The sequence below is a fragment of the Sturnus vulgaris genome, chromosome 28, assembly GCF_052056855.1.
Source record: "Sturnus vulgaris isolate bStuVul1 chromosome 28, bStuVul1.hap1, whole genome shotgun sequence".
Classification (NCBI taxonomy): domain Eukaryota; kingdom Metazoa; phylum Chordata; class Aves; order Passeriformes; family Sturnidae; genus Sturnus; species Sturnus vulgaris.
The window spans coordinates 997214-1018048 of record NC_142270.1 but is presented as its reverse complement, the minus strand read 5'-3'; the positions used below and the strand labels follow the sequence as shown (position 1 = coordinate 1018048).

The following is a 20835-nucleotide window of genomic DNA, read 5'->3' as shown; positions in this document are numbered from 1 at the left end:
GGGGCGGGACGGGGCCCGCTCCGCCCCCACAAGATGGCGCGGTCCCGGCTCCGCTCCCTCAGGGCTCGGCCGCCATGGCCGTGTTCAGCCTGGCGTTCCCTGAGGGAGAAGCCTCCGGCTGCAGGCCATGTTAACGGTTCGTGCATGAAGGACGCGAATCGCAGAGTCACGGCATGGGGCAGGTTGAAGGGATCGCAGTGGGGCAGCTGGTCCAAGCTCGCTGCTCTGGCAAGGGCATCCCGGAGCACATGGCACAGGATTGTGTCCAGAAGGGTTTGGAATATCCCTGGTGAGGGACACTCCGCAGCCTCTCTGAGCAATGCAGCACTGAACAGGTTCCCCAGGGAATGGTCATGGCCTCAGGGATGGCAGAGCTCCAGGAGTGTTGGGACAAGGCTCTCAGGAACACGGTGGCATTGTTGGGATGTCCTGTGCAAGGCTGAGCTGGATGAGTGGTCCTGATGGGTCCCATCCAGCTCAGGAGGTTGTGTTATTCTGTTATTCTGGTTCTAGGAATCAGTGCCTGGTCACCCACCTAGGAAAGTTCTTCCTCGTGTTCAGGTGGAATTTTCTGTGCATTTCTGCCCATTGCCTCTTGTCCCATTGCTGGGCCCCAGGGAGCAGAGCCTGCTCCATCTCTGACACCTGCCTGCAGATACTGATGAATATTGATGGATATTTATGAATATTAATAGATATTGACGAGGTCCCCAAACAAAGCCTCTTGAGCCCCTCGTCTGGGGGTGCCTCTCCAGCCCCCAGGAAAACGTGCTCGCCTGGAACCCCCAGCCCTGGCCCTCTTGGGGCTTTGCTTTGGGGTTTCTTTTTGGTTTGTTTTTTAAAATTTTTATTGTCTTTTAGGAAAAATACAGCTTTTACAATAGGACAGTGAATTTAGGGAGGAACAAAAGAATCACAGAATCATTCAGGTGGGAAAAGACCACTGAGGTCAAGTCCAGCCTGTGCCAAATCATCACCACCCCAACCAGACCATGACACTGAGAGCCACATCCAATCATTCCTTAAACCCCTCCAGGGTCGGTGACTCCACCACTCCCTGGGCAGCTCATTCCAATGTCTAATCAACCCTTCTGTGAAGAAATTCCTCCTGATGGCCAGCCTAAACCTCCCCTGTTGTACTAGAAGAGGTTGAGTCCCCCAAAAGATTATATCTCCACCACATCCACAAGCCTGAAAACACCGTTTTCCCTGAGATTTCCAGTTTTCTGCTGGGGGCAGGACAAATGTGACACAAATGTGACACAGATGTGACAGATCACCCCCTGCCCAGCCCACAAAGTTGGGTGTTTTCAGGTCCAGCTGACGTCTGCAGCTGTAGTACGCAGTGCTGGATGCTGCCTCTCTCACGTCCCTCTCGGCAACATCTGACATCCCTAATGCCTTCTGACAACGTTAACTCACTCTAATTTGTGTCCTGCCCTTTCCAGAACGTGCAGTTCTCAGACACATCAGCTCGTGGCTCCTTCACTTTCTCAGGGCTGTTCTGGGCAGCCAGGGCTGAGCCCCCGCAGCTGATTCCTGCCCTTTCTCCTTACACCGCCTGTCCTTGAGGAGATACTGACCCACGCTGGGCTTTCTCCCCCAGCCCTGCTGGTTTTTAATTAAGGTGCAGCCATGAGTCGATGGGAAAGTGCTCCCCAGGCCCCTGGCACTAATTGGACCCTGTTTCACCCAGACCTGCGTTCTCTGTTGATCAGGAATGCTGGCGGGGTGTTTATTCACCAGCTATTCAACTCCTTCCCTCCCACTCCCCCACAAAGAGGGTTTCATCTGATCCCATGAAAACTCAGGAGCTTACTTTAACACCAGAAACCCCACGAGGCCTCTGGAGTATTTGTGCTTATCCTCGGGTACATTTTTTTTCACGTTTACTGCAATGCTCTCCTGGCTAAGCTTCTAAAAGGTTTTCCAGTGAGAACATATGGAGAACTATATAGGGCAGGGCTAAGGCACAATGCCTGATTGTGGATATCGATCCCTGGCATTATTCAATACCTGGCCTTATCCCAAACGTAGACACAGACTTCACTGCAGCTTTTAAACGTTAAAAGCCTTTGTTTGTCAGGGTGGGGGAGCATGGGGCTGTGATGGGAGGGACATTTTAGCAATGCCAGATTGATGGAGGCTGCAGCAGTTTTGCTGTTGACAGGAGTTTGTGCAAGAAGATGGATCATGCGTGCTCAGTGTCCCTGCAAGGCCTTCCTGTGTTCAGGATCAGAGACAGAGACACAGCTCTGTTTATTTTATTTTTGAGTGTTACAATTTTCCAACCTGCCCTCCCCAGGTGAAAGATGGCAGAGGGAAATACAGGAAATGCAGAGAGAGAAAACATCACTCAGATTGAAATGTAACAGATAAAGACCTCAGGGTCGTGATAATCCCAAGGACAAGCCAGGAAAGGATGATAAAGACAGATTTAGTGCTTCAAGAATTGAATTTGACACAGCTAGACCCCCCAGAACCATGGGCTCAAACCAGTAAAGCCTTTTTCAATCCTTTTTCATCTTAAATTGATAAATTCCCTTCCAGGTGGCCTCCCATGCTGTAAAGTCTGAGAAAATTCCTGGCATTTTCCTTGTTCAGGAAGTCAGAGTCCATTTTATGCCATCACACTGTCCAGCTACAGAAGTAGAAACAATTTTACTGGGATTATTGGCATATATAATTTGTGTTATTAAAATGTAGTGAAGAACTCTGAGGTATTTATCTAAACATTCAATCACTCCCTGCCTGAATGATTCACAGGTCCATAAAAAAGCTGGAAGAATTGGAGCCATGGGATGTGCACATCCTTCATGACCACGCAGCAGGAGAAATTAGCAGTCATTAATCATTTGGTGTGCAGGTCTTTGAGATCCAGAAGCAGACACATTCCCTTTGCTTTCTCCTCTACCCTACATCTTGTCTGGATTACCTGAGCTCCTCAAAGCTCACTCAGGGACTTACCTGAATAGGTGAGGTGTTGCTGCACCCTATCACTACAGTCCAAGGAAGCATTACAGAGAACATTCCCCAGCTTTATATTGGTTGTTTCTTCGTGGCTCTGTGTGGATCAAACGGGAAGGACAGGACTGCAGGTCAGGGTTTTCCTCACATGCAGCACAGACATTACTGGCATAAATGTCATTGCTGAAATATTTTTGGCCGGCATCTCTTGCTCAAAATTTCCATTTTAAATCCAAGTGTTGTCTCTGCTGGGATGTGAATCATTGATCTGAGCACAGGATGTCCAAAAGACCAAATGAGAACTTCACATCCAGGGCTGGTATTTAGAGAATGGCATCCTCATCCTCACCCTTGGCAGGGGAGTGGAATGAGATGGTCCCTTCCAATGGACCCAAACCATCCTATGATCCTATAATTGATTTGGGTCTGGGATCCATAGCTCCTGTCCAATCTTTTTTTTTGGCATGTTTTGAGTTTAGTTTTTATAACATAAAAAAAAAAGAAAATTAAAAATAAAAATAGCCTGCCTTGCATTAGATTAAAAACATTCTGTGGGATCCACAGATGGAGTCCAGCAGTTAAGAAGAACCCAGCACTCCTGTATAAGGATAACAGGAATATCTTTCACCGGATTAGATTAAATAAAAATGAAACCTCTGCTATTTCAACAGCGGCCTAGAAAGTGAGTGGAAACTCCCCCAAATAAGCCAAAAAAAAAGTTAACAACTCACCAACAGTGGTTATTTTTTTTTTTTTGTTTCTCCCTTTGGAATATGGAATGGAAACTGAGGGGAGGAGCTGGACAGACCCCGGGTTTCACTCTGTGAGGTGAGGAAAGCAAGTGTGAGCAGCCCTGGGTTAAAATGCCACCTACACCACCTGGTGGGAAACTCCTCCGGCTCCTGACCCACAGGAATTTATCATTATCTCGGAGACACCCATGACTCGCTGTTCCCCCCAGTGTTAGGTGGAAATCGGGTCAGAAAAAACGTGTTTCTTTCTCAGAAATGGGCTCTGCCAGCTGAGCTCAACCCCCTGGTTTGTCATCTGCAAAATGGAGGCAGGAAGAATTTGTACGGAGTTTAATTAGTGCAAAGTGCTCTCGGTAGCAGAGAGAGCTTTCGGTCCGAGGATCTCGGGCCAAGCGCCCAAATTGCGGAGGCTCCAGCCAGCGACCCAGGCGGCAGAGCCTGCTGCGGGACCGGGGGAGCGACAGCAGCGCTCGGAGTTCATGTCATGAATAAATCAGGAGGTGAGCAGCAGGGGAGATCTGCTTGGCTGCTGCTCCTCTCACCATGGTTTCCCCTCTGGCAGCTTTTGGAGAGAGGAGACCTTCCTTCAGCTTTGGGTTTGCAAAATATTTTGTAAGTGGAGGCGAGGTTGTGGGAGCCAGGAGAGTACAACCAACCAGAAGAGTACAAACAACCCATCCCAAGTCCCTCTCTTGTCCCTGTAGCGTTGCTCTAGCCACGCCAGCCACAGGATATTCATCCCAAGCTGTCAGGAATACGGGGCAGGGAGAGTGTTCCAGAGTGCTCCCGGTGACACTAACTCAGCTGGACTGCCTGTGCTCTGCAGGAGAAAGCAATTTCCCTGCTGCTGCTCTGTCTGGTACCTCAGGGCTGTACCAAAGAAATGAGATTTCACTTGCTGAGTCAGGGGCAAAGCCTGTGTTTGACAGGAGGAGGAGGAGGAGGAGATGGGCTGAGTCACCTCTCCGAGTTCATCCCCAGGCTGCTTCCCAAAAGCACAGCTCCTGAAATGAGCCGAGAGCCCTTAAATCCTGGGAAGAGTGGGGGCAGGAGGGGCCAGGAAAACAGCCTGTGTTTGTCCTGCCTGGCCTGTTCTCCTGCCAGGCTCTCCCTGTCAGAATACTGAGTCTCTGGAGCCACATCTGGCTTGGAGGCATTGAGGCAGCAGCAGAGGCATGGCAGGAACCTGGGGCTGATGGGTCCCCATGGTTTTGCTCTCCTGGGCACACTCACCCTGGAGTTCTGTTCCTTTAGATCTTCTCCCCATTGCATGAACCCTGAGGCATCTGCAGGGATGGTCTTCAAGCTGGGATTTGTCACCTTGTGTCGCGTTCACGTGTGGCTGCTCAAAGCTCTGGGAATAAAGAGCAGTTGCTGTGGGCAGATGTGGATAAGCAGGACCAGAGCAGCTCATTCCCACTTAAACTACTTCCAAAATGAGGTGGACATGGTGCACAAAATAATTTTGAAGTCGATTAGAGGGATTTTATAGCACAGAATAAAAGAGGTTTTCTGAAGCCACCTGCACTGGTGGTCCTTCACTGTGCACAGCACAGGCAGCAGTGCCTGGTGGCTGCTTACTCATCCCTCAGCAGAGAAGTGAGAGCAGAGACACAGACCTGCTCTAACCCACTTGCAAGTCATTCCTCAAGAACATCCTCAGAGAGGAAGGATGGGCTTGGGCCACTTTTACCCCGTAACTCATTTAATCCCTCGTGTGAGCACATAGCAACAAAACCACACGGTGACATCACGAGTGACACAGACACACCAGCCTCCTCCAGCAAGGGGCAGAAGGCAAAATAAACAAGTGGTGCTGAGGCACGAGTTAGACCAGAGCCCTCTACAAAGCAGCTGCTGAAACTGAACTGCCCAAATCCCACTGGGCAGAATTAGGAGTGGTCACTGACACATAGGAAAAGCAGAACTCCCGGAGGCAAAGGGAGAACTGGGCCTAAAGCAGAGCTCCATGGGCAGGCCCAGCTCTGGCAGTGACTGTGGAGACACCCTCAGTTCCTCCTTGCCCTGGCAGCTGGAGTAAGGCTTGTCACGGGAGGGCAGAGCGGGCAATTATAGAAGCAGGGATGCCACAGGGCTGGCCAGGCTCTCTATTTATAGTTCCCTGCCAGCACAGCTCTCCCTCTGTGCTCTGCTCACAGGTGAAGGCACAGGCCATGCCCTGAAAGACTCACAGGCCAAGTAAAAACAGAAAGAGGAAGGACTAGCAACTCCTTTTATGATGAGAACCAAGAATCAGAGATGAAAGGACAAAAAAGAAATCCACAGAGAGCCTGGAACAATGAACTCCAACTTCTCCCCCGAAAATTGCCCTGTAGTTAGTTAACCCCTTCCCTACCTGAAGTGCCACCTCTCTGCTATTCTTATTTGATGTCACCGAAGTGTTCTGCAAGCTCTGGCCCCTCTTGCCTCTGTTGAATTGTTTCCAGCAGAGGTGGGAGAAGGGCTGTGGGCCTGCCTGTCCCTCTGCAGCCCCGGGCCCGTGGCCAGGGTGGGAGGCAGCAGCCCAGGACAGCATCCCAGACACTGCCCCTGCCCCAGAGATGATCCACTCTGCAGTGAGCCTCTGCCAGCTCCATGGGTTCAGGGTGGCAGCTGGCCAGGGATCCAAGTCAAAGAGTTGCCTTTGTTTCATGGGGAGGATTAAACCACGAGCTGTTTGTGAGCTGAACTTTGAAGTGTCTCCTCAGTGATCTGAAACACGATCATGCAACAAAGAGAGAACTCTACCAATACTCTTTTTGTGTTTGAAGTTGGAGACCATCCACTGGTTTATTTTTAGGCATGCATTTGCACTGGCCCTCTTACAATTCTGCCTCTGTTCTTGTGCAGTAAAAGGCAGAGAGGATTCACTTGACCTCCAGTATCAAATACAGAAAAAATAAGGCATTTGTCTGGAAAAGAACCACCCAAAATAGCAGGGAAGAGGTCATGCTGTGATATGGACTGTTACTGTTGAGAGACAAGAAAATTGAGGAATATAGGAGCTGGCAGACTTCTTCTAATGACACATTAATAAAAACTGCTAGCAAATTATATGGTGATGCTAATTAGTATTTGTAGGTTTAAGGACCTGAGATCTTTCCCTTTTGCACTAAACATGTGCCTGAGAGTAAGAAATAATCCCTGCTGAGGTGAGTTCTTAGTTTTCTTCGAGGATTTGTTCTAGATCTAGAGCATTTCCTTTGCTACACGTGGCTTTAGCTGAGAAACTGCTGCTTCTGCATCAACCAGCTCATGTTCCCTAACCTCCTCACAGCCCCTCCTTGGGCTCTGCAACACCCTGATGTAGACAATTATCACTACATTCATTTGCCCCTCCTTGAAGAAGCTGGGGAAAGAGCCCAGAGGACCCGACTGGATGTTTAATTTCTGTCACATCAGCAGGGCCATCTGCACCAGACAAGAGAACTGACAAGAGAAGGAAGGTTAAAACCTCTCGTGACAGGTTAACAGCATGATTTGCAGCAACAACTTAAATAAATGGTTGCAGGCACGGAAGAGTAGCAGGCAGCTAATCCTTTAAAGACTTAAGAGCAGCTACTACTTCAGCCCAAGTAAATATTTCAAAACAAAATTAATTAGTGGTGACTAGTGGATTTGCTGCCCTTTGCTTTAACGGCCCAGGATGAAACGGTGATTCCTCCACAGAGTTTTTGCTTCAGTGCCAAACCTGCTGTTTCACAGGAGCTGAAAGCCCTCTCAAAGAAGATTCATCATAGTTTTGTTCCTCTGTAACAGCAGAGCTGGAAAAGCTCTGCATGAATCTCATAGATCTGTGTTGCTGAGGGAGGGGAGGTCCCTTTGTGCTGCCCCAGGGATGAGGACAACAGCATGGCTCAGAGTCCAGCCCAAGTACAGTGTGGAGGAAGGAAATGTCACTTCCTGATTCTTATCAGAAGAAAGCTCTGTCCATGCAGGCCACAAAGCAGAGCTCCCAGTAATTGCCCTACTTCCCACTAAAAGCAGTTCCTTAATCCCTTTCTAGACATAGGAAAGCAGGCAAGGAAAGGCCTCAGGGAAACAAGTCCTGAACCAGCACAAACCACGGTCTGCCTGAGCCCAGAACAGCAAACGAGTCAATTCAATCCACTGGAAATAAGAATTTCTAATCAACAATTGAGTTCTTCCCCCCAGGACCCTTGGCTCCAGCACAGAACAAAGCCAACTCTCTTGGGAGGCTCTGTCATGGCCTTGCTGGACTGTCTGGCCTATTTTTAATCAAATCCAGCATTCTTAAAAAACCTCAAGCTGCTTTTGTACTCGGGAGGGGGAGAGGAACTGCTGTGCATGTGCACATGCACATTCCACACAGGATGCAGGAGTGGGACACAGCACCTGCCTCGGAGCAGGGCAGCACAGCTGGGTCAGCACAGAGCCTGGGAAAATAGCAAAAATTATTTCTTTTCATCAGGCTGAGAAGGCAGGAAGTGAAGGCAGGACTGGCCGGAGCTGGGAGTGTGTTTGCAGTGGTTGGGAGGCCAGAGACATCCAAGGGCTGGGTGATGTCCCCTACCTGCTGAAGGGATGCAGCTCCTGAGGACAGCACCAGCTGGGAAGGCAGGACCAGCCACGGAGTCCTGGAGGAGGTATCAGGGCAGGGACCTTGAGAAGAGCAGGACAAACAGCCCAAGGGAAGGGCCAGGAGAAGGCTCGAGGCAGGGTTCAGGAAGAGGCAGAGGGGATGAGGAGCAGTTGCATGGATGGGCTGATGTTCAGGACTTTTAAGAAGCAGGCGCGAGGGGGAGGAGTGTGGAGAGCACTCGGAGGAGCTCGTTCGGAGCAGGGCACAGCACAGATCCCTCTCGAAGTTGTGCTGAGTCATTTCTTCCTGCCCTGAGGGTTTTTACGTGGCTTTTGTGCCACAGCAAATCCCTATTTCTGTACGGAGCCTCTCTGTGAAGAGTGATGCTGAATTTGGCTAATTGCAGGTGACAGAAAGCAAACCCAGGCTGGGCTGAGTGCTTCTGCAGAGCCCCAGGGAAGCAGCAGAGATGCTGCTGCTCATTTTGCTGTTTGCTCACACACAGCACTGGGTTTGTGGCTGTATTTACAGCCTGGGGGTCGTAGCTTCACATCCTCTCTGTGTTGTTTCACACAACTTCTACTGAAATGTTCTCAGAACTAAGGTCAGAGCCCTTGCTGCCAAGCCCAGCCTCCTCACACCTTTCCCAAACAGGACAACACCCAGTCAGGCCCTGAGGATGAGGTTAGCAAAAAGTGAGAGGAAATGGAATTCACTGCGGAGAAAATGTGAACAAGGAGTTACAAACTTGAGTTTCCATGGGACCAGTGATGGGTTTTGCTCTTCTCCCCATCCCATGGACTTCCAGCAGCACGTGGAGAATCTCAGAGAGAAGGAGCAGCAGTGATGCCAGAAACATCTATGGCACGAGTCTGGAGAACTGGTGGAGAACTGGCACCTGCTTTCCCAGGATTGGCCTGCAGCTGCTTCCCTGCAGTGGGAATGATGTCACTGGGGAATTAATGTTTGGACTCAGTGATGTTAATTAAAGGTTTCTTAACGATTCTATGTCTCTTTGCATGGATCTGTGTATGGAAATATGCAAAATCCTCTGTGTGAGAGTCATCGTGGCTGGGGAATTTCAGCTAGCGAGGAACTGGGACAGGACGAGGATCCCTTCGGGGCTGTGGCTTCCCCTGGCCTCGAACACAGTCCCCAGGGTGGTGAAACTCCTGAAACTCCTCCCCATCCCTTCACCACTTCCAACCACCTAGAGCACAATTTCTGTCTCTTGTTTCAAGGGTTTATGGCACCATTTGCACAATACTTTGGATAATTCTGGCTTTGTTCACTCAAAAAAAAAAAAAAAAAAAAAAAAAAAAAAAAAAAAAAAAAAGCTTGACTAAAATCTTTGTTTTTCTAACGAATAGACCAGGAGGAGGATTTCTGGGCCACTGCTGATAGCTCAGGCCACAGGACTCCAGAATCACATTTCCAAATATTTCCAGCAACTCCATGGCATTAAATTAGTGAGTAATTAAGTATAACTACACCTTGAAACAGAAATTGAAGAATGGCGTTGAGGACATGCTCATAAACCACAGAAAAGCCTGGAAAAGCCTGCCTGTTCTTTCTCCAGAGCTTCTCTGCATGCTAGCACCCATCAGGCTCTATAAATGCTGACTGCTTTTCCCTGAGACAGCTGCCTTGCCTGGAATGGACGATGCTCCACAAATGGAGCAGTTATTCAGTGTCACCCTCATTCATCAGTGCCTTATTTGTCATTCCAGCCCTGCTTTAGAACCACAAACTCCTTCCCAGGCCTTTCCCATTCCCCTCACCGCTGCAGGGAATCAGTCAGGGCTCCCCAAAACCTGGATGTCCACTTGAAGAATGAAGTCCTCTGGATCCAAGTGGTCGGAATCCCCTTTATCTTTCCTAGAAGTGTTTCTCTTTTTCCCAGTTAGATATAAAAAACCCCTGTGGAGAGGATTTTTGCTTCTGGCCATCCCTCACACAGCCCTGCTTATTTGTCCACTGTGCTGCCTGAGGACTTTGCTTCCGTCAAAGGGAAGTAAATTTATTAATTCCTTTCCTGCAGGAACGCCAGCATGTTTGTAGAGTCACAGAATGCCCCAAGCTGGAAAGAACTCACGAGGATCATCCAAGTCCAGTTTCTTCTCCTGTCCCCTACATTTATCCTGCTTAGGTGACCTCCCCTTCCCAACTTTCTGCATCTTCTCCCTCCCTCTTTGCTTTTTCCATCTAAACTTCCCTTCCACTTCCTCTCCCCAAATAAACCCAGGTTCTTGTCCCCTTAGAGAGGCTGATTCATGGTTTGACGTCAGCAGCTGCTCTCCTGGCCAGAGGCATCTGGAATTGACACATTCCAGCTGCTGCCAGCAGCAGTGTCCCTTGTCCCCTGTGCCAACCCAGCAGCTGGGCTGGCATCAGGGAGAGAACGTGCCCAGCTGTGCCTCCAGAGGTGGAAAGGGAGATCCTGAATTTAACCAGTTCTTCCTCAGAGTGCAGCCTGGGATTCACACAGAGGAGTTGAGACAAGTGAGGGAAGAGATGCAGGTCAAAAAAAAGAGCTTGGCTCAGGGTTTGGGTTTAATCTGGAGCACAGAAGGAGGAAAAAAGGCAATTCTAGGAGTACCTTCAGAGCAAGGTGTTTGTCCAGCCCTGATTTGTGGACAGCTCCATGGCCTGCTCTGCACTGTCAGTCACTCCTGCCCCCTCCTTCCAGAATGTTCAGCCCACCTGGGGCTCAGGTGACAACTGTGGAGTGCTTTGTGCAGACTGACAGTGCTGGGGCTATTCCAGAGCTGCCCTCTCTCACTCCAGCAGCACCTGAGAGTTGGAGGCAACAGCAGCTAAAGCCCAGGACAGTTTTTAGTGCACTCTGACACCTGTGAAGGTGGGAAAGACAAACTTATTACAGAGAATATAGAACTTTATTCATGTTAAATGCATCCACTTGCATCACTGCTCGTTGTCCAGGACACTGAGACACCCCAGCTCAGGAGACAGCCTCGTTTTACCTCACAGAAGTGGAGCCATCACTCTGTTTTCCCTGAATGACACATCAGCAAAGCTGGCAAAGCAATCCAGAGTTCAGCACAAACTGAGAACACAGAGAACTTCTCTTCACTGGCCTGGGCAGGTCTGCTCAGCAAATTATCTACACAAGGACTAAAGGACTCCAAAAGACAAACAGCTGGAATTCAAGTGTCTCCAATACCCACATTGGCAAGCCCAAGATTTTTGGTATTTAGACACCTGAGTCTGGGTTCCAACCCTTCTCCCAGCATCCATCTTGTTGTTTAAATAACAGGCAAACTCCAACACCAGTCCTTGTGAAGGGTGAGCAGATTTTGCCAAAAGCAACAGTGGCACGGGGAAAGCTCGCTTGGGAAGGATGTGTTTGTGAGGAAATGAGCTTGGTCAGTCTGACAGGGAGCTGTGGAGCAAGTGCACTGTGTACAAATCACTTCCTGCAAGTGCTGCTTTCCCCCTTTCATCAGACTTTATTTACTCCAGGCAAGCTCAGGACCAGTACTTTGGAAGCATTTCTGATGGACAGAGAGCAAAAGGAGAATTTAACTATGGTCTGTGTGCAAAGGTAACCCAACAATAACCACAATCTCATGGAATGCTAAAGTAAACTCTAGAAAACATTTACAGAAAAAACAAGTATCTGCCGCTGAAACCAGCTCATCTATTTTTGGAAAATTGCAAGGATTGCTTCGCCCAGGAAGAGCTTCCCAGTGAGCAGAATTATGCAACCCTGAGAGGAAAAAATAAATCCCAAGTTCTCTGCAATTCCTTTTGGTCAATGCCGGGCTCCAGCCCCCACCCCCCAAACTGGAAAACCTGCAACACCTCAAGCCCAGGAAGGGACACACATCAGCTGTGCCCTGCCAGCATCCAGGGGAACTACCAGCTCTGACCAACCTAATTAGAGCAGGATTAATTAACGGTTCAGTCGTCGAAGTCGGGGATGTCGTCGTAGGAGTAGCCCCGGTAGCCCTTGGAGGCGTAGTAGGCGATTCGCAGGTGGTAAAAGCCCGGCAGGAACACCAGGATGCCGATGATCAGCACGGGGATGGCCCGGTCGGTCTCCTGCAGGGACAGACAGCCCGGGGCAGTGACACCTGCAGGAGGGGCTCTCCTCCCTCTCACACCCTGCCTGGCCTCGAGGAAGGTGCTCCTGCCCAATGAGGGGATCTGTAAGGTCCTTTGAACCCAAACCATCCCGTGGTTCTGTGATCCATCCCCAAGGCGAGCTGAGTAATAAATTCCATCTTCCATCAGAAATATCTCAGCTGTTGTCAGGCTTAATCCTGTCCTGGCATCTCCTCCTTGCTGCAGGAAGCCCTCAAGGGACCTCGTCCTTCTCCAGGGCCCCCCCCGGACGTGCAGCCAGCGCTGGGAGCTGCGAGCGTGGCCGAGCACGAGCCCAGGGATCTGTGCCTGGAGTGCTGCTGATAGAGCCCAGAGGCTGCTGCTGCCACAGAGATAAGGCAGAGCTGCCAGCCTACCCTGAGCCCACAGCACAGGGAGCAGAGGAGAAGCACCCAGAAGTGCAGGAGCAGATCTCCTTCCCGTGGATCACAACCACAGCCAGATGGGGAAGCACTGCCGTGCCCCACACAGGGTCTGGCAGCTCCTCCCTGTCCCTGCACCATCTGCACGGGCTGAGATCTCTCCAGGACAGGGATGTGACCTGCCCAGGGACACTCAGCCCTCCCTGGAGATGGCAGCCCAGCTCTGAGCCTGCTCCAGCCAGGCTGACTGCGGGATCCCAGGGAAAGGGGACTGCCAGCACAGCCAAGCCGTGCTGGCAATCAATTCCCTGCTCACTTCCTGTGGCTCTGAAGTTATACACTGAACACGATCACAGGATCCTTGAGGCTGGAAAAGACCTTCCAGGTCATCAAATCCAACCATGACCCAGCACCACCCCCAGGGTCACCACTAACCCATGTCCTCGAGTGCCACGTCCTCGTGTTCTGAACATCCCCAGGCATAGGGACTCCACCACTGCAGCTGTGCCAGGCCTTTCCCACCCCTTCCAGGACAAACCTTTCCTAATTTTGAATTTAAACCTCCCCTGGTGCAACTTGAGGCTGTTTCCTGTCACCTGATGGCCAGTGAGGGCTCAGGGCAGCTTTGAGGACATGGTAGGACCAGTGACAGAAGTGCCCTGAAGCACTCACCCCTTTGCTGATGTACCCTGCCAGCAGCAGGGCTCCGATGATGATGAGGAAGGTCCCAATCATGAAGAGCACCACAGCCAGTGCAATGGCCTTGTAGGGGATTTTGGGTGGGCTCTTCTTGAACTGGATGGAAAAACCCAAATATTGAGCAGCTGAACTCAGCACAGCTCCCCTCCCAGCGCAGCACAGATGTGACCCCACAGCTGGCACAGGTGACACGGCACAAAGTTCTGCAGCAGCTCTGCTGCCAGGTTCTGTAATGGCCCTTCCAGGAGGAATTCTGCCCATGGGACCCTGCTGATCCAGCCCTTCCTCCCAGTCCTGGAGGAAGGAATGCTCTTTGGGCTTTCCAGAGGGGAAGGGCTGAGGGTTTGGCTCCCACCCGGCTTTGTCCCTCTCTGAGCTGCAGCTGCTCCACCACAGATGCACGAGTAGCAGCTGCCTGTGCAAGGCCAAGCTGTGGCTGCCCATCCTGTGGTTTTACAGTTTCCTTCCCCACTTTTTACCTGCAGGTCAATGTATCCATCATCAGTGCTGGAGAGTTTGGAATATTTGACTTTGCTACTGGGAATCCCAGCAGAGAGGTTGGTCCGCGATGGCATCATTCCAGGGGGGGCTGGGCATCAGCTACAGCCTGCAAACCAGGGGAAGGAGCAGAACCAGGACAGAAACCTGAGTGATGGCAGTCTGAGAGACACAGAACAGGGGTTTCTGAAGAGAAACTCCCATGTCAAGGGCATCTCTGTTCCTCTTAACAAATTAAAACTTTTCCAGTAGAGGATCTAAGCATTTCATTTGAAGCCTAAAATACAAAATGTATACAGCTGCAACAATATTTGGAATCAAGGCAGAACCTGTGCTTCGAACTAGATTGGAATTCCAGGGCAGGGCCCAGGGTCTGACCCAGCTCTCACTCCACAAGGAGTTCCTGCTGCCAGCACGGAGATGTCCAAGCTCTGGATGTTTCTGAATAGGACACCAGCAAATAAACCCAAACAAGAGCTAAACAGAGCGGTTTTTCAACCACCAGGAGATTTCGCAAGAGAGCAATTTTGGGAAAAAAAACAACCAACCAAACAAAAAACCAACCCAAACCACTGGAAACTGGAATGAAATGGAGGTGTCATGGAGACAGCAGGAGTGACTCAGAGGGAGCAGGACAAGGGGACAGAGTGTGAGTGGTGAGGTCACCAAACCCCAGGGACAGCCCAGGGTGTGCAGAGCAGGGTCCCAGTGCCAGGGGGACACTGGGGATAGGGATTAGAGCCAGCTGTTGTCCCTCAGAGCCTTCCCAGGGACCCATCCTGCCAACCTCCCCCTGTCACAGGACTGGGCCGGGCACCTCTCCCAGCAGGACATGGATTCCCAGGGGAGAGGCAGGGAAGGGCTCCTCACACCTCCCAGCCTCAACAGAGTTTTTATTTTCTGAGAAAGTGTGTAACTAAGGGAACAAAAGCAGGTATTCCAGCAGTGCCAACAGGAAGGGATAAAAACGCTGTTTCCACAACACTCTTTAGCATCAGAGGTGATGCATCCACTCAAAATATTGAGTCTTCACTTGAACTGAAGCCCTTTGTCTCCCCGTCACTAATTGCTGGCACATTCCCCATCCAGCTTCGTTCCTCCTGCTGTAATATTGACTTTTATAAAATCCTCTCTGATCTAAAATTCCCACCACTGAACCTTTGGTTTGACCTTTGGGCTTTTGTTTTAGTAGCAAAAACTAAACACGGACACAACATTTTCAGCGCCACGGATAATGGAAACACCCCTCACCTGCAGGGTGGCATTCCCTGCTCCCCACACATCCTTGTTTTTCAGGTCATGACCCAAACACTCCCAGGCTCTCCCACATGCCCGAGGGTAGATGTGCAGGAGAAGAAAAAGCCAGAATAAACCAGCCTTTCTGAAAGGTGCCAGATTTCCTAATTCTGCCCCATTTTGCTCTCTGTTCTTACTCACTGCCCCATTATTTACGAAGCTCTTCAGGGGCTTCTCCAGAATTATTCCCATTTTACACTTGCACAAGCTGCCCTGTCCTTCCTGACTTACCAATAAGAAAGAGGACAAATGTGTATAAAATATTAATATAAAATAATCTCTCAAATCTCAAGTTTAAGGGCCAGGTTCAACTCCACTGAGCTTCACACTGAGCACCACAATGGTTCCAGAGCAGGAACCAGCACAGTGCTATGCTTTTTGGGAGCCAAATAAATAATCGGGGCCTGAGCAGCTTGGCCAAAGCAATTAATGCTGAAATTCCAAATTTCTAATAAGGCACTTGTGCTTTTAACCCCGCGGAGGCGCCAGGGCAGCGCCGAGAAAGCCAAACACGGCAGCTCCGTCCGGAATCCTGAATCCCCCCAAGCACAGCCCCGCATTTCCCCCACGGCAGAGCAGGAGGGGCGGGGATGTCGCTTTGTGAGAGCCGCCACCTCCGGTGGGGACACCGGGGACATCCGGAACAGCGGGTGCCCCGAAATCCACCCGAACCCTCCCCGAGTCCAAACCAAACTCACCCGAAATCCACCTAAATTCACTCAAGCCCACCCGAAATCCACCCAAACCTTCCCCGAACCCACCCCAACCAACCCAAATTCACTCAAATTCACCTGAAATCCTCCCAAACCACCTTAAATCCACCCTAAACACCCCGAATCCAATCCGAACCCACTCAAACCCTCCCCGAATCCAATCCAAACTCACCTAAACCCAACCCAACTCACCCAAATCCACCCCAACCCACGCCGAACCCACTCGAACGCACCCCGAACCCACCCAAATTCAGGGGAAGCCCCCAGCCCGGCCCGTACCTAAGGCCGGCCCGGCCCATCCCGGCCCCGCCTGTCCTGCCCTTCCTTCCCTTCCCTTCCCGTCCCCGGGAAGTTGATGCCGCTGACGCCGCTTCCCTTCCAGGTCACGGCCGGGGCCGCCCCAGCCTCGCTCTGCCTCGGCAGTCCCCGGGTCCTTCTGCATCCCGGCGTCGCCGCAGGACGGAAAAAGAGCCCCCAGGTTATTTAAGGCACCCACCGCAGGGACTGCTAAAAAAGCTTTAGGGCGAAAAATCTTCCCTCACGGTGCTGAAGGAACCAGCAAGCCAAGGCAGCTGGAGGATAAATGGGGGAGGGTCTGGAAACACGGGACAGCTCAACAGAGGAGGCTCCTGAACCACAGGAGCAGAAAAGCAGTGTCTAAATGCAGAGTCCTGGAATGGTTTCTGTTGGAAGGGACCTTAAAGCCCATCCGGTGTCACCATGGGCAGGGACACCTCCCACTGTCCCAGGGTGTCCCGTCCGGGCTGGCCCTGGGGACTCTTCCAGCCGGTCCCCAGGAGTGCTGGTCCCAGCAGGAGCCCGGGGCCGGGACAGTGCTGTCCCCAGCCCGGAGCAGGGATTGTCCTGCCCGGGCAGCAGCGGCACGGAGCCGGCGGTTCCGTTCGTGGCCGGCACTGCCATCTGGTGACATCCTCTGTCACGCGCGGGGACAGCGCTCCAGGCGCTTTGTCCCCAGAATTCTCGTGTCCTGCCGACCCGCGGGGAATACAAAGCCTCCCAAAAAATACACTGAACATCGGGCAGTCGCTTAGGGAGGAAAAAGTCTTTACAGGATCTTTAATTCCAACCGTCAGGGCAGCAGCACCACGGTCACCACTAACCCCACATCCAGGGAACAGACTGGCACCTCTTCCACACCTCTGAGTGACCCAAGCTGCAACTGTGAGCCTTGAGAAGGGAATCGGGGCACACCAGCACAGCTTCAAAAGCATCGATCCACCCACCCACATCTAAACACAACAAACTCCGTGAAATTGTATTTTTTATTTCCATTTTCCAAGTTTCAGTCAGAATATCAGCTTCAAAAATAAATGAATTAAGGTCACATAAACTCATGGGATAATAAAACAGCAACCCTAAGCTACAGCTCCACAGGGGAAACTCCAGGGAATATCTTGACCCATTAAATATTGCCCCTCTTCTCCAACACCAGCTGAAAGGAGGAAGAAATTTCACCTTCAGACAGCATCCAAGAGATTGGTGGGAGTACAGGAACAGACTAGAAAAACTCAGCTTTCCTATTTCCAATGATACCAGGATAGCAAAATAGTGACTTCAAAAAAATATTTACAAAGATATCTACAAGACACAGCTACAGTGCTCCCAGGATGCTCCAAGGCTCTGGAATTGCTGCCTCCAGCCTGGAGCAGATCCCCCCCAGTCCTGCTCCAGTTAAGAGCCTTCCTGCTGGTCCTCGATCTTTGGAGCCAGGTAGTACTTGAGGTGTCCCATATCAGCAATCTTGTACTCCACAACTGGGGAAGAGAATGAAAAAAAGGTTCAGAAGGTTCTACATAAAATCCAGCCTCAAGTCTCCAACTGTCCTCAGGCAGAGCCGTGGTACTCACCCAGAGGAACGTCTGCAGACATGCTGAGTGTGACCGTGGGGGACAGGGGCGTGGCTTTGGTGAAGAAGTTCAGGTACCTCAGGGCGAAGGTCAGCTGGACTGGCTCGTTCATCTCTATTGTAACCTGGGGAAGCAGGTTGGGCTCAGGAGAGGCAGCTGCAGCATTCCAGAGCCTGGCACAGCTCAGGCAAAGGCCACCCTTTGTGGTGCTGCCCCCAGCCTGCCCTGCTGCAGCTCCCCGGGTAAGGCTAAACTGGAGGCATTCAAGGACTCCCCTCCGTGAGCCAGAGGGAGACAATGCAGGGTATGACTCAGTGACCTCTGAAGGCCCTTTCCAACCTAAGCTATTCCCCACTCCCCAGGGCAGAGGATTGCTCTGCAGGTGAGCCCTGAGCCACCCCACTCACAGCCTCCTCCTCCTTGTCCACGTTGCTGGTCTGGGACAGTTTGATGTTGCCGTTGCCCAGCTCGCCGTTGGCCGAGAACTTGACGCCGTCCTTGGCGCAGGAGATGACAACGGCGTCGCCGATGTGGCTCAGGTCCCGGCAGATGCGCGCAAACTCTGCCGAGGGCATCTTCACCACACAGCTGTACTCCTGTTCCTGGGGGGACAGGGACACCCAGTGACACCCTGCCAGCGCTGGGAGCCCACGGGGACACCCACAGTGACACCCTGCCAGCAACAGGCTTGTCCAGCGCTCCAAAAGATGTTGTGTCCCAGAATCCGATGTGAACGTGGCAAACACCCACACCAGTACCACCAGTCACCTGAGTTGTTACTTACTGGGATTCCCAGCTGCTCCACATCGAGATCCATCAGCTTCATCTCATAATCAGAAACCTTCTCCTGGTCTGGAGAAGCAAAGCACAGTTACACGACGTGTTCACAAGTAACAAACTGCCATCCCCCCAGTCCCTCCAAGTAAAACCACCTCAATAATGACAGTAAGGTTTTCCTTTGTTTCCTTAGAGCTGGAACTCTGGGAATGCCCTAACAGCCTTTCACAGGCTGTAAGGGTACAACCAAAGACATCTGTGTGCAGCCTAAAAGTCTTCTTCTTACAAAGAAAGTATTTATCAAATTGATGAAGTTTCAGCCTCCAGACTGTTCCAGGAATCAGGTGTCTCTTCCCACTCCTACAGGATCCATTGCCACTTCCCTCCCTCCTGTATCCCTGTGTTTTATGATGCTGCCTGATCACATCCCAGTAACAAATAAACTCCCAAATCCAACACTCACTCGGTGCCTCGAACACCAGGGCCAAGGTGTCTGCGTTGTCCTCGGCCCGCAGGGTGATGATGTCCTCGTTCCCTGCACATTTCAGGATTTTGGACATGCTGGAGGGGAGAAAAGCAGGTGACTCACAGGGCTGAAAGCTGACAGAGCAGGAGGGGATGTGATATCACAGTTATCAGGCTCTCATTTTAACCCTGTTGGAAAAATGGGTGTATGGGGAGACTCCCCAGCCTCTCTGGCCAATCTCTTCTAATGCTTGGTCACCCATAAAGTTCTCCCACGTCTGCAGGGTGGAACTTTCTGTACATCAGTTCCTGCCTCGTCTTCTTGTCCCACAGCTGGGCCCTTCGGAGCAGAGCCTGGATCCATCCTCTAACCCCTCCCATGGGTATTTACACACAGGGATGAGTTTCCCTCTCTCAGCAGTCTCTTTCGGAGGCTGAAGAGCCTCAGCTCCCTCAGAGATGCTCCAGGCCCCTCATCTTTGTCACCCTCCACTGGACCCGTTTCAGGAGCTCCGTGTCTCTCCTCTCGCGAGGAGCCTAGAGCTGGGCACAGCACTCCAGAATCGCCTCATAGGCCAGAATAGCGGGGCAGGAACGGCCACCTCCCTGATCTGCTGTCACTGATCATCCTGACGCTCTCCAGAATTCTGGAAGGACTTTCTTAACGACAGGACTTTAAAGCTGTCACTCGCTCCCCACAGGAGGGGCCATGGCGGCGGCCCCCGCCAGCGCTGCCTTTTCCCGCCACTTGGCGCCGGCAGTGACGTCACGGCCGCGACGGGCCCCGCGCGCGCCGCGAAAAACGGCGCGAGCCGTGAAGGGAATGGGGGGGAGGGATGGGCTGAGGGGGCTCCGAGCGCCCCCGGGACCCCCCACACCTCCAAAGCCCCGCCTGGCCCCCAGATCTCCCCTCACATCCCCCCTTCCTCGGCAGGCCCCGCTCCCCTCAGCGCCACAGCTCCCGGGCCTGCTCGGCCGCGCCACGCCAGCGCCCGATGAGACCCCGCCGCCGCCTGACCTGGCCAGGTTGACGCCCATGGCGATGTTGCGGTCGCAGCGGTACGTGTCGAAACCCTCCGATCGCAGCGTGAGCTGCACCAGCGAGACGTGTGAGGAGTCCATGCTCTGCAGGCTGATGCCGCCCGAGCCCAGGTCCCAGCAGGCCTCGGTGATGAGGTCCTTGAGGGCCTCCAGCACCCGCTTGAGCACCGAGCCTTGCACTAGCCGCGCCTCGAACATCTTGGCAGCACCAGCGGGAGACCACAAACTAAAGCGAACGGCGGCGAAACTGAAAATCAAGCGAGGCGGCCGGCCAAGCCCCTTTTATGCACTCTGCCGCCCCGCCCTTCGGGGCGTATCAGCCAATCACCAGCGCCGCTCTCCTTCAGCCCAACCCCCTCCAAACTCATACGCAGTTCCCCGCCGCTCTCCGGCCAATCCTAGCACCGCTCCTCCCATTAGTCCCGCCCCCTCATTCGGCGGGAGCCAATCAGTGCGTGGGTTAACACGGGCCCGCGTCCCGCCTTGCTGCGCAGCGATGGTGGCAGGGCCGCACACAGCACCTGTCCGTACGGCGCGCCTCTCCTCAGGCACGGCGTCCTGAGCGAAAACCAGCCATAACTCAAATCCGTTCGTCCCTTAGGACAAATCCTTCACTCTTCTTCCACCGCCCGGGGACCTTCCCGCGCGCTCGCTCGCCCCCTCCTTCAGCAGCGCACTCGCGCCACCCATCATGGCGCCCCGCACCATCCGGGTACACCTGGGCGC

The 20835-nt window shown here is 52.2% G+C and overlaps 2 protein-coding genes and 1 long non-coding RNA gene across 5 annotated transcripts; 1 reads left to right on the top strand and 2 right to left on the bottom strand.

Annotated features, from left to right (window-relative positions):
- The first annotated feature begins 109 nt into the window (after window positions 1-109).
- On the top strand, window positions 110-9266 carry LOC148220968 (uncharacterized). The gene is made up of 2 exons (XR_015808691.1): window positions 110-8326; window positions 9074-9266. It is a non-coding gene; the product is annotated as an uncharacterized LOC148220968 (long non-coding RNA).
- A 1530-nt stretch (window positions 9267-10796) lies between these two features.
- Window positions 10797-16639, bottom strand: TMEM230 (transmembrane protein 230). Of its 3 annotated transcripts, XM_088180082.1 has the most exons (5): window positions 16238-16638; window positions 13931-14058; window positions 13425-13547; window positions 12160-12327; window positions 10797-11114 (listed from the first exon to the last, which is right to left on the bottom strand). In XM_088180082.1, the coding sequence occupies exons 2-4, from the start codon at window positions 14027-14029 to the stop codon at window positions 12187-12189; spliced, it is 363 nt and encodes a 120-aa protein (XP_088036208.1). In that variant the 5' UTR covers window positions 14030-14058; window positions 16238-16638; the 3' UTR covers window positions 10797-11114; window positions 12160-12186. The 3 variants fall into 3 exon arrangements, with proteins under 3 accessions (XP_088036208.1, XP_088036206.1, XP_088036207.1); XM_088180080.1 differs by lacking the exon at window positions 10797-11114 and having other exon boundaries at window positions 11141-12327; window positions 16238-16639; XM_088180081.1 differs by lacking the exon at window positions 10797-11114 and having other exon boundaries at window positions 11141-12327; window positions 16203-16310.
- A 584-nt stretch (window positions 16640-17223) lies between these two features.
- PCNA (proliferating cell nuclear antigen) lies at window positions 17224-20810 on the bottom strand. The gene is made up of 6 exons (XM_014892106.2): window positions 20087-20810; window positions 19067-19164; window positions 18611-18678; window positions 18234-18428; window positions 17827-17950; window positions 17224-17733 (listed from the first exon to the last, which is right to left on the bottom strand). Exons 1-6 carry the CDS (start codon window positions 20305-20307, stop codon window positions 17651-17653), a joined length of 789 nt encoding a protein of 262 aa, XP_014747592.1. The 5' UTR covers window positions 20308-20810; the 3' UTR covers window positions 17224-17650.
- Window positions 20811-20835: the final 25 nt, after the last annotated feature.